The 13,067-nt window shown below is 41.4% G+C and overlaps 1 protein-coding gene across 1 annotated transcript in view; it reads right to left on the bottom strand.

Annotated features, from left to right (window-relative positions):
- The window catches only part of TUT7 (terminal uridylyl transferase 7), a 242,055-nt gene that overhangs the window by 43,259 nt on the left and 185,729 nt on the right, over positions 1–13,067 (bottom strand). The window contains 3 exon segments of the mRNA XM_030193686.1: positions 12–103; positions 202–249; positions 5,109–5,286. Of these exon segments, the coding sequence (XP_030049546.1) occupies positions 12–103; positions 202–249; positions 5,109–5,286 (318 nt within the window).

Genomic DNA, 13,067 nt, shown 5'->3' on the forward strand with positions numbered 1-13,067 from the left:
TATATACTTACCATTTTGGTGGGATACTCTTTAGGAAATCCTTTGACTGGTGTACCAAACACTCGTCTTCCATTGATAAAAGCCTTCATTATAAAATTTGTCACTAGGGGGTTTACACAAAAATGAGATGTCAGATACTTTTTAAAAATTATTTTTTCCCGCAGTCATACAAACATTTAAAAATATGAATATGCAACTTACTTCTTCTTGATAATCCAGCTCCCAGGTTGTGGTTCAAATCAAAGGGATCTACATCAAACATCAGAAAGAAGTTCATTAGAGAGTACTAAACAGGTACAATTATCAAGATAATTAAATTGGCAATCCATTTTTTTTTGAAAACTTGGTTGAATGGTTAAATGGCCTTTTCTGGATAATGATGGTTAGAGTAGGCTGTGTCTTCCTAGATGTGCTTCTTTCCTCCCTTCCAAAGTTACTAAAGTTCTTTAGCTAACTCCAATTTCTATTCTGGAATTTGCCTAATCATTTTTATTTATAACAACATTTATACTCCACAATATTCCAGTTTACATTGGTTCATTGTGGCTTACATTAGTAACAGGGACGTTAACAGATCATATGAGTGGAGGAGTGCCCTAGTGGTTAGAGTGGTGGACCTTGGTCCTGGGGAACTGGGTTCAATTCCCACTGCAGGCACAGGCAGCTCCTTGTGACTCTGGGCAAGTCACTTAACCCTCCATTGCCCCAGGTACAAATAAGTACCTGTATATAATATGTAAGCCGCATTGAGCCTGCCATGAGTGGGAAAGCGTGGGGTACAAATGTAATAAAAAAAAAATATGAGGTATCTGTAGTATAGGGTACTACTCAGAGATATTAAAGTTAACATCCTGCAGGACGTGGTCTAACGGGTCACATGTTGATGTATACGACTGGAACTGAGAGGGTGACAACTGATCTGGATTATAATGAGATTATCTGTGGTTCTCATAGTAGAATTTTCTGAAGAAAAAAGCTTTGAGGGGTTTGCGAAAGTCGAGGTATTGATCTATGCATCTTAAGGAGTCCTTTTACAAAGGCGCGCTGAAAAATGGCCTGCGGTAGTGTAGGCGCGGGTTTTGGGCATGCGCAGAATCATTTTTCAGTGCACCTGTAAAAAAGGCCTCTTTTAATGGACGTGTGGCAAAATCAAAGTTGCCGCGTGTCTAGTTTGGGTCTCAGACCTTACCACCAGCAATAGACCTAGTGGTAAAGAATTTGGGTGGTAATGACCTACGCACGTCAGATGCTACACGCATCATTAACATTTTTTTTTCAGAAACGCGTAGTGGATGTGCGCAAAAAATAAAATTACCGCAAGAGCCACGCGGTAGTTGAGCGGTAAGTCCATTTTGGCGCGCGTTGGGCGTGCATAGGCACCTACACGGCTTAGTAAAAGGGGCCCTAAGTTTTTTGGTAGGACGTTCCATAGTTTTGTGCCTTGGTATGAGAAGCTCGCTGAATGGTCTTGTATATTAGTTTCTAGCACTTTGGGTAGTGGAGGTTCAGGTATGTGCAGTCTCCAGCTTTTACATTCCTGAGAGGAAGGTCAATTAGATCTATCATATAGGCTGGAGCCATACCAAAGATTATTCGGTAGACCAGAGTGAATATTTTTAAAGGGATACGCTCCTCAACTGGGAGCCAGTGGAGATTTTGTAGTAATAGACCTGCCTTATCATAGCGTTATCTTCTTAGCATTAATCTTTCTACTGTGTTCTGTGCGGTTTGAAGTTTTTTCAAGATTTCTTCTTTGTAGCCGGCATATATTCTGTTGCAGTAGTCCATGTGTGTTAGAACCATCGACTGTACTAGCATGCAAAAAATGTCTCTGGGAAAGCAATTCCTTATCTTTCTTGGTTTCCAGAGCATTTGAAACATTCTGGTTGTCACAATTCCTGTCTGATTTTCCAAGGTGAGAGATTTTGATCTAGCGTAACCCCTAGGATCTTTAGATTACTTGAGATTGGGTACTTGGTTCCGTCAATCTCGATGTTTGGATAGATGTCTATGCAGTGTGGGGAGGTGAGCACAAGGAACTGTGTTTTTCCTTTGAAGGCGGTTGCCCAGGCTTCTAGCAATTTGATCACCTGTCTAATCTTTCTTTTATTTCGTTCAAGTTATTTTCAAAGGGAATGTAAATGGACACATCATCCACATTGATAAAGGGACGAAAACTTGCAGTGTTAGGAGTTTCACCAATGAGATCATTATTATGTTGAAAAGTGTTGGAGAGATGGGGGACCCTTGTGGGACCCCACAGATTGCTTTCCAGGGTACTGACAGTTTCTGGTTCATCATCACTTGGTATGTTCTAGCCGTTAGGAAGCCCCGGAATCAGTTGAGGACTCACCACCGATTTCAATTTCATTTAGAAGTCTGAGTAGAATTTGGTGATCTACCATGTCGAAAGCTGACGAGATATCGAATTGTAATAGTATTATCTCTTTCCCTTTGCTTATCTCCTTCCTGAAATTTGCCAACAGTGTTATCAGAACTGTTAAAGTGCTGAACTGGGGTCTGAATCCTAATTGTGACTCATATAGAATTGTGTGACTGGTTAGGTAGTCCATTAATTGCTCCACGACAATCCATTCTATGAGCTTGGTTATTAGAGGGATTGAGGCTACCAGTCTGTAATTCTTCATGTTGCTTTTACTGAGTTTCGTGTTTTTTGGGATGGGGTTAACAGTATGTTGTCTCTGAAGGGTACAGACCCTCGGAGAACATAAAAGCCACATATTGTGTTAGGTGTTCTACAAATTGGGTCAGGGCCTCTTTTGCTATGTAGTTTGGGCAGGGGTCTAGCATGAAGTGAGCTGTTGAGAGTCTGGTAAGCATATATTGGACTGTTTGGGATTGGGGTGTTGTAAATGATGTCCATATTCAGTTTGCAGCAGTGATATTGGTGCTTTACTATCAGAACTAAATAGAATGCAGACCGAAAATTAATAGCCAGGAGACATTTCTTCCTGAAAAGGAGGAAGATGTAGGCTGCATGCAGGTGAACCCAAGGTGAAGAAAAGGCCTGCCTATTGTATCAGAATAATTTAAGGCTTTAAAAAGTACTTCCTGTTTATAATTTGTCCCTGATTTCCCAACCAGATTTTCATGTTTTGTCCACTTTACTCAACTATTGTACATTGGGAAAGAGGCTGATAGGAAGATTAGAAATATATAGTTAAAGACAAATAAAAATACTTCACTATTTAGGACAGGGCATCTTTTACTAAGGCGCGCTCACGTTTTTAGCATGCGCTAAAATTGCGGGCGTGCTAAACGTTAGAGATGCCCATAGAAATGCCCACAATTTTAGAACGTGCCAAAAATGTGAGCGCGCCTTAGTAAAAGACCCTCAATATTTACTAAACCACACTGGTGAATTCTGTGCAGCAAATATGATGCAGCCCATTCAAAATGAATGGGCTGTGGCACATTTTCCATACCAGGAATAGCTAGCGTGGTTTAGTAAGAAAGGCCCTTAATTTGCTATTTGTTTGTAACGTGTATATCAGCGTTGTTTGAAATATCTTAATGTTAAAATACTGTCTGCAATACTGGAAAATGGAAGACAAAAGCCAAAAATTGATGGCAATCATTCTTTAGATCTATCAAAACATACATTTCTCTATAAATATTCAAAAATGCGCATATTGTAGACAAAAACAGGAGAGGCAAATTGAATAAAGCTTCTATAACTGGAGTCTTTTTCTACTGTCATGCACGCTGTGACCTATGTAATTGTGACAAGTAGCTAGCTGTGTTGGCTTGTAGTGTCTAATTTTCAATGTGATTCTTTTCAATCATTGACTTATTTCCCACAGGAATGAACTGATGCTAGAAAAGACACTGGACTGATTGGTGAAAATAAAACAAAAAGCTCTTGATAAAGCTGCGGTGAAACACCAGCGCTCTGTTGATTGAACCAGAGGATCTATACATCAGATGTTACTGTTTATCAGTCTGGATTGTCTTGAGGGAAATTTTATTAAACAAGAAGACAAGTGTTAAAAGAAATACAGTCAAGTAACAATATATATATGACAGTTGAATACCTCTAAATAAATAAAATAAAGGAGGAGGTTTTTGAGACCTGTGATGAAGAAACTCAACTTACAGCTCAAGTGGTTATGATACTGCAAGCTCTGAATAGCCAAGGCTGATTATCTGAGGTCTTTTCCTCCTTCTTGAGAGAAAGTAAAATAAGGCTCTGTATATTTACCTTTGCTTTGGGTGTGATTACAGTATATTTTGCACAAAGGGTATTAGTTGTATTCTTTTCAATCATACACAATGGACAAAGGAGGTCTAGAATAGTCATTTGTGGAACATGCCTGCAAGGCAGAGCCACATATCAGTTTAAATGGAGAAAAATTAATGATCTGTACAAGGGTGGCAATGAGCCTTGATAATGGAGTGTTTTGACTTTCTTATAATGAAATTATTCACTTCCTCATAAACTGCGCCTGAAGGGGAAAGTGAGCCATCTGTTTCTTTAGACTCTTAGGCTTATTGTGAGCATCCCCCCAACAGTTAATTTGTTCAAATTAATCTTGAGGTAATATCTTACTAAAGACCACAATAAAAATGTCTAGTGAGCTGTTTTAAAATTCCATCTTTATGGCTTTCTTAAGGCCATCACTTGGCCACATGTCAGATATCACCCCAGATTCTGCTGTCTACAATGACTTCCCATATTTGGGCCCTAATCTCTGAAAAGTATTCCTCACTCAGATTCGTTTTTGAAGCTTCATATCCCAAATTGAAGAGAACTACAAAATCATGGCTTTTCCAAATAGCTTTGCTACTTTGACTGTTCTTAGCTAGGAACCTACCCACTCCCATCTTCTTCACCATAATACTCAATGTCCAAAATATAAAACTTAATTAAATGCAAAACATTATTTTTCTTAACAGGAACAACAAGTTTGCAGTATCTTTCTTGTGTGTGCGTGTAGGTGTCTGCGTTAGGGATATGGGGAAGGGAGATATGAGAAATCTATATGTTATAAATAAATACACAGTTTTAAACCTAATTTGTGAACAATGAAGCACATCAATGAGGTTTGTATTTGCTTTGGAACTTATTCTAAACATGATCAATATACCTTCAATAACAATGTATTTTGAGGTCCATTGCTTCTTAAAAGTTGTGAGTAGACTTTTTCTCCTGATGCAGATGACATGTTCCTTAAAATCAAATTCCTCGGTATAGAAGCGGAGAAGCCCCAGCCACAGCTCCCCTACAGATTCTTGATTTTTCCCATAGTCTGCCCAGTACACTGGCTGGAAGTCAGAAAGAGGAAATTGATTTTATGTCATCATATTTTTAGTCATTTTTTAGAACAGCTCATTTAAAAAAATATAACTATTTCAAACAATTGTGACCATTACTGGGAAAAGGTGACGGAAGTAGCAGATCCAAAATGTTGATAATGGCTATTTTTCACATCATTGGTCCGTAAGCAGACTGTAAAAGTTACATTTTTGAACTTCTGTAACTTTTTATCTACATAAAAGGATGCGGTTTGAATTGTATTATTACAAAATATTTGCTCTAAATAATTAAAACCTCATTTTATGTTTCTGGAGACTTTAGTCACCTTTCCCCAGAGATGATCACAATTAGCTGGTAACTTGGCTCTTCATCGTACCCCTCTTCTCTGCATAAAGATTCACATAACCTGTTACACAAGCTCTCTTATCTAAGCATAAACAGTGCAGCAAGACTAAGAAAGTGGTTCTAATGCTTACCAAACAGAAATCGGACCTTAAAGAAGGGAGTCCCAGATCAGTCCTATTCTAAGCTCATTTTAATAAATTCATCTGATAGAGAAGACAAAGGGAAGAGCATGGTAACCGCCTTGGTACTGAACCTAATGACTTCTTCAAGTACCCTTTAGAACTATCCCTATGATGGCGATCACAATTAGGGGTAAGAAAAGGCAGCTCAGAAAAGGCAGCTCATGGTGGTACAGAATTCAAGTTTGCCACCTCTCTTAACATCTTCAGCTATTTTTTCTTCTGCCTGTACTTTCACTAGCTGTATTTCCCTCTTTGCTTCTTTGAGTTCAATCCGATAATCTTTTCTGTGATCCTCTTGTTCTATTCTTCTGTATTTCTTGAACAAAGCTTCTTTTGCCCTTATTTTTTCAGCTACTTGTTTGGAGAACCATATAGGCTTCCTGTTTCTCTTCTTTTTGTATACTTTCCTTGCATAAAGATCAGTTGCCATATTTATAGCAACTTTCACCTATGCCTAACCATGCCATCAGTTCCTTCTTCAAGTATTCCCCCATTTTACCAAAATCAGTACGTCTGAAATCCAGTACTTTGAGTTTTGTACATCTGTTCTCCACTTTTGCTTTTATATCAAACCATATCTAATATAATAATTCGCACCTCCAACGTTCTGAAGCTGACTCCGTGGCAGTGAAGCTGTGAAGCCCTGTAGTGTTCGTAGGCTTCGTAATCGCTCCGCCCATTGTAACGCGACGTCAGAAGAAGGGACCAACCACAGGAAAGAAAGCAATTTCCCCGTGTTTAAAATGGACTCTTCTACCACTCTCACATACAGAGAGACGCTTGGGTATAAAAACACAGCCACACAGCCACCCCGGTCTCTCTGGGCCTCTTCCCCGAGGCTGCTTTCCGCTGATTCCCCGCAGCTCCCTTGCCCTCCGGAGACCACTGCAGCCTTTTACCAGCTCCCCCGCTGGCTCCTCCCTACACTCAAAAACCGACTCCCGGCCAGGAAGAAAGACAAAAGCGGCGAAGATGCACCTACCTCCCAGTACCACTCATACAACCGCCCTCAGCCCCGCTCCCTGCACATTACATCACTCGCTACACAGCCCTGCTTCACGCCACACAGCCACTCATAAGCAAGCCGGCAACCAATAACCTGTGAGTGAGGAAGTATAACTGTAGCGTATGCTCTGCTCTATGGTAAGATTTCGGGTGATGCTGAGAGACAGAGGAAGAAGGAGTAGGTTGGAACTCGAAGACGGGGGATAGGGGGTCCTGGAATTCGAAGGGGAGGGGGGAGGAGGGAGAGGGGTGCCCTGGAACTCGGCAGACAAGGAGGGAGGCAAGGAGGGGGGCATGGAACTTGGAGGGAGGGAGGGGTGCCCTGCAACTTGAATGGGAGGGAGGGGTGCCTGGAACTCGGAGGACAGGGAGGGAGGCAGGTAGGGGGGCATGGAACTTGGAGGGAGGGAGGCAGGTAGGGGGACTGGAACTCGGAGGACAGAGAGAGGGAGGGAGGTAGGGAGGGAGGGGGCCCTGCAACCTTGCTAGCGTCCGTTTCATTTCTGTTGGAAACGGGCCTCTTTTAGGAGGGAGGGAGGAAGGACCCTGGAACTCGGAGGGAGGGGGAACTCTGGAGGGAGGGAGGGGGGACCTTGGAACTCAAAAACAACAGAAATACATAACACCAAAAACACATCTCATTGTCATGCATCACATTACTCATAAAACAATCTGGGAAATTATCCATTAGCATCACAGGAAATATGTAAAAAAACTTCTATTAAAAACATTCATGGCAAAATGAAATTACCTTGCTAGCGCCCATTTCATTTCTAACAGAAACGGGCCTTTTTCTCTAGTTGTGTGATAATCACTATTACATAAGTACATAAGTATTGCCATACTGGGAAAGACCAAAGGTCCATCGAGTCCAGCATCCTGTTTCCAACAGTGGCCAATCCAGGTCACAAATACCCGGCAAGATCCCAAATATGTACAAAACATTTTATACTGCTTATCCCAGAAATAGTGGATTTTCCCCAAGTCCATTTACATAAGTGGGCACCCACATAGACAGTGGAAACACTTCTTCTATTTGGAAGCACTAGATCCAACATCGACCCTTCCCTCGTGGGTTCCGTCACCATTTGTCTGAGGAAGTAGTTTTGACAGGAATCCACGATCTCTCTACTTCTTTCCAATTCTGCTAACAAAATGTTCCAATCCACATCAGGCAATTTGAAATCTCCTAACGAGAGCACCTCCCCTTTCATACCAAGCTTTTGAATATCTTCTATCAGATCTCTGTCCAGCTTCTCCATTGGTGCCAGAGATCTGTAGACACCCATGAGGATACAGGTTCCATTTTCTCTTTCCAGGACAATCTATATAGCTTCTTCCTTTCCCCAGGTTCCCTGCATTTCAGCCATTCGGATATTGTTTTTCACATTTAGAGCCACTCCTCCACCTTACCTATCCTTCCTAACAATATTATAGCCCAGTATGGTCACATCCCATTCATGGGAATCATTGAACCATGTCTCTGTAATAGCAACAATATCCAAATTTCCCTCAAACTTCAGGGCTTGCAAATCTTGAACCTTTTTACTTAGACTACAAGCATTTGTGCTGATTGCTTTCCATGTGCTAAGTGAGTTTGGATGGTTTTCTATATTTACACGACCTTTCTCTCTGCCATCATGTTTTTTTCTGGGGTTGACTTTCTGAATTCCCTTGTTTCCTTTTGTCACCTCCACTCTCTAGTTTTAGTGTCTAGAAACACACTGACTGAATTTGTCCCCAAGGATCCTTTTTTCTGTCAAAGAAAGATATAGCCTGTCATTGCAGTAAAGTACAGTACAAAGTAAATAGCGCAAAACTTCGGGAATAGAGGTCTTGTAGTTGTGGAACAGTAGTCCACAGACAAAAAACAATTCCCCCGATATTCAGCTGGCAGTGGTAAGCGGTTTGCTACCTGCCGTCAGTGTTATTCCCGGATCTTCAATGCTGGGCTCCGTCTGGGCTTCGGTATTGAATATCAGTTTTTTTTTTTGAGCCTGCTAACACTTATCCGGCAAATTCAATATTCAGCCCTTGACCGCATAAGCCATAAGAACATATGAGTAGCCATACTGGGTCAAACCAATGGTCCATCAATCTCAGTATTCTGTTTTCCAAACAGTGGCCAAGCCAGGTCACAAGTAACTGGCAGAAACCCAAATCATGGCAACACTCCATACTACAAATCCCAGGGCAAGCAGTTGCTTCCCATGTCTGTCTCAATAGCAGACTATGGACTTTTCCTCCAGGAACTTCTCCAAACCATTTTAAACCCAGATATGCTAACTGCTGTTACCACATCTCCAGCAAAGAGTTCCAGAGCTTAACTATTCATTGACTGAAAAAATATTTCCTCATATTTGTTTTAAAAGTATTTCCATGTAACTTCCTCGAGTATCTCCCTAGTCTTTGTACTTTTGGAATGAGTAAAAAATCAATCTCCTTATATGTCTTGTAACGCAAATCCCATACCATTTTTGTAGCTTTTTTTTGCACCGTTTCAATCCTTTTTACATCCTTAGCAAGATACGGCCTCCAAAACTGAACACAATACTCCAGGTGGGGCCTCACCAATGACTTATACAGGGGCATCAACATATAGCTACGTCATGCAAGGTTCCACGTTAGGAGCTACGGACCAAGAAAGGGATCTGGGTGTTGTCGTCGATAATACGCTGAAACCTTCTGCTCAGTGTGCTGCTGCGGCTTTCCAAAAATACTAGGACTAGGGGGCATGCGATGAAACTACAGTGTAGTAAATTTAAAACAAATCGGAGAAAAGTTTTCACCACCCAACGCGTAAAACTCTGGAATTCGTTGCCGGAGAACGTGGTGAAGGTGGTTAGCTTGGCAGAGTTTAAAAAGGGGTTAGACGGTTTCCTAAAGGACAAGTCCATAAACCTCTACTAAATGGACTTGGGAAAATCCACAATTCCAGGAATAACATGTATAGAATGTTTGTACGTTTGGGAAGCTTGCCAGGTGCCCTTGACCTGGATTGGCCGCTGTCGTGGACAGGATGCTGGGCTCGATGGACCCTTGGTCTTTTCCCAGTGTGGCATTACTTATGTACTTACGTACTTATACAAGGGCCAATTCTCCCTCCTTCACTTTGCCCATTCCTACAACCAGTATTCTGAGAATCTCACAGACTCACGAGAGGGAGCCAGCAGAGGACTCACTTTTTCCTCCCATTGGATGGGCTTCCTTGTTTAAGGGTGGGAGTTTTCAAAGGGATGGCAACAGATGTGGGCAGTGTGGGGAAATAGAAAACGGTATCTGACCTCCCTCTTTTTTTTTTAGTGGATACAGAAAGGCTAGTGCAGGCCAAGGTGCTAGGTTTTTGTTATATTGGTACCTGAAGGCAGATCAGGCTACATGCTGAGTGATATCAGCAAATTTTTACACTGGTCATCAGGAGGGTGGAAAATTGGTCAATAAGATATCTATGGAGGGAGCAGTGTTTACATGAGCAAACTTGTAGGGAGAGAGGAGGAGATCTAAATCAAATGCTTTTTTCTTTTTTAAAATAAACAGAACTTGTATTGTTTGATGCTGAGTTTCAGAGCTTCTGGCTGTGTAATTGGGGGAAGTTAAAATATGACCAGCAAGATTTACCTACATATTAAACTGTATTTGAATATCTGTAAAGAAAAAAATAGGTGAATAAATTCAGTTATCCTACACTCTCAATAGGGTTTTGAATATTAATTTGAGGATACCTTTCTTCCACTGCATAAGACGTATGATGAACAACACATGAAATAGGAGTCTGATGACCACTCTAAAAAAGGCTATCCAAATGTTAGAAAAGAAACAAAAGAGAGCTCATAAAACATTACTTACCTGTAGAAGGTGTTCTCCGAGGACAGCAGGATACATATCACATCTGTTGGTGACATCATCCAACAAAGCCTCTTGCAGGAACATTTCTCCAGCTCAGTAAAATTTTTGAGAGAGTATGCCACACATGTATGCACCCTTTCTCGCCTGCCACTGTCATAGCAGACCTAACTAGTCAAGTCTCTAGCTAACAGAATTCAATTTCAAGGGGATGTGGGAGGGTATGTGAGAATATGTATCCTGCTGACCTCAGTTAACATCTGCTACAAGAGTTTTTTTTTCTCCGAGGACAAGCAAGGTTATCTTCTCACATTTTGGACTCCCTAGATACAGATTGCCTTAAAAAAAAAAAAAAGGAGTAACTGATAGCCCTGCAACAGGCAAGGCTATGAAACACAGTAAACATATGAATTCTATTTATATTTTCATTTTTTTTTTTTAAAGGCTCCCTGGAACAGCAATTAATGGGATGAGTTGGATTGTAAACCCCAAATAAATTCTGCCGAACAGTTTGGCAAAACAGACTGTAACATTGGGAATCCTGTTCCAAACTATAATGTGATGTGAATGTGTTGAACAAAAACCACATTGCAGCTCTGCAAATTTCCTCTATGGAAGCTGACCTCAACTGGGTTATCGACACAGACACAGCTTTAACAGTCTAAGCTATGACAAGACTTCTAGAGTCAGGCCTGCCTGGGCATAAATGAAGGAAATGCAGTCTGCTAGCTAATTTGAAGGAGTGTGTTTGCTGATGGCAGCCCCCATCTTGATTGGGTCAAAAGAAACAAAAAACTGGGTGGACTTTAATCTGCTCCACATAGAAGGCCAAGGCCCTCTTGTAGTCCAAAGTGTGCAGTGTGCTTTCACCATTGTGGGCATGAGGTTTTGGAAAACATTCTGGTAGAACTGACTGGTTAAGAAGGAATTCTGATAATACATTAGGAAGAAATGTGCACAGGACCACTCTATTGTTGAAACACATCGTGAAGGGTGGATCAGCTTCTAAGGTCTGGATCTCACTGACTGCCACCAGAAACAGGACCTTCCAGGTCAGACACTTTGGATGACAGGTACCTAGTGGCTCAGAAGAAGCCTTTATCAGCTGGGTTCAAACAACGCTGAGGTTCCATGATGCTGCAAGAAGCTTGATGGGAGACTTCAACAGAAGCAAGCCCCACATAAAGCGAACAACTAAAGTTTGAGCAGATACTAGCTTACTTCTAATTGGGTAAGCACCAACTATACTAAGATGAACTCTAATAGTTGTTTTTGAGACTTGACTCAGAGATGCATAAGGTATTCATGCAGCTTTTGTGCAGGACAGGAAAAAAGATCCAGGGACCTCCCATAACACCAGACAAGAAACCTCTTCCTCTTAAAACCATAAGATTTCCTAGTGGAAAAATATCACACAATCAAATCTTCAAATGTTTCTGGAAAACTGCATGTTCTTGGTCTTAAGCTCTTCAGAAAGTTTATTACAAAGCCCTGGTAAAATGCTGGAAAAACAAGCAGCATTTTTGATCCATAAACAGAACTCCTTGAAAGAATCAAACACTGCCCTTTCAACATCCAAGCCCTGAGAGCTAGGGACTGAAGGTCAGGATATAGTATGGATCCGTCATTCTGAGTTATTAGCATCGGAAAACATTCCAGTCTCCACAGATCCCTGGAGGAAAGCGCCAGAAGAAGAGGAAGTCATATCTGTTTCAGCCAGTAAGGGGCAATCAGAATCATGTTTCTTGATCCTGTTTGAGTTTTAGAAGAGTTTTCACTTTTGAGAGGTAATGGAAGATATGTGTACAGAACTTCTTTCCCCCAATGAATGAGAAAGGCATCCAAGGCTAGTCTGCAATGTGATCCTAGTCTGGAACAGAACTGAGGGGCCTCCTTATTGTACTGTGTGCCAAAAAAGTGCCCCACTCTTGAAAGATCTTCCAGGTTATACTCTCATCCAGAGACCACTTGTGAGAATGACTGATGTGAAACTCTGAATCCACATTTGGAAGGAAGCACTGTAGGTATGATGGAATACAAGTGAACCCCAAGTACTCATTTTCTTTTTACTGCTGAAATTCAGGAGCAGTAAGTAGAAAAAAGGGGTAGCTCTCCTGGGTTCTGCATAACAGAGGGCTGTAGGTAAATGTAGGCTTGAACACAAGGCTTCCTCTTATAAGTGTCACTATAGGATGCCATATACTTTCAGGAGGAGGGGTGAGAAAGGGGACTAAGGTCTAAAGGCAGGAGATTTGAGAAGGGAAGGAAATGAGATAGGGAGAGACAGGTTTTGGGATAGAATGAGACTCTAAGGGAGGGAAAGACTGAGAAGGGGGAAGCATAACTGGAAAGCAGAAAGGAGGAAGTATAGCTGAGAGAGTGGGCAAAAGGAGGGGAAGAGGAAGAGGTGGTGA

The sequence above is a fragment of the Microcaecilia unicolor genome, chromosome 2, assembly GCF_901765095.1.
Source record: "Microcaecilia unicolor chromosome 2, aMicUni1.1, whole genome shotgun sequence".
In the NCBI taxonomy this organism is placed as follows: domain Eukaryota; kingdom Metazoa; phylum Chordata; class Amphibia; order Gymnophiona; family Siphonopidae; genus Microcaecilia; species Microcaecilia unicolor.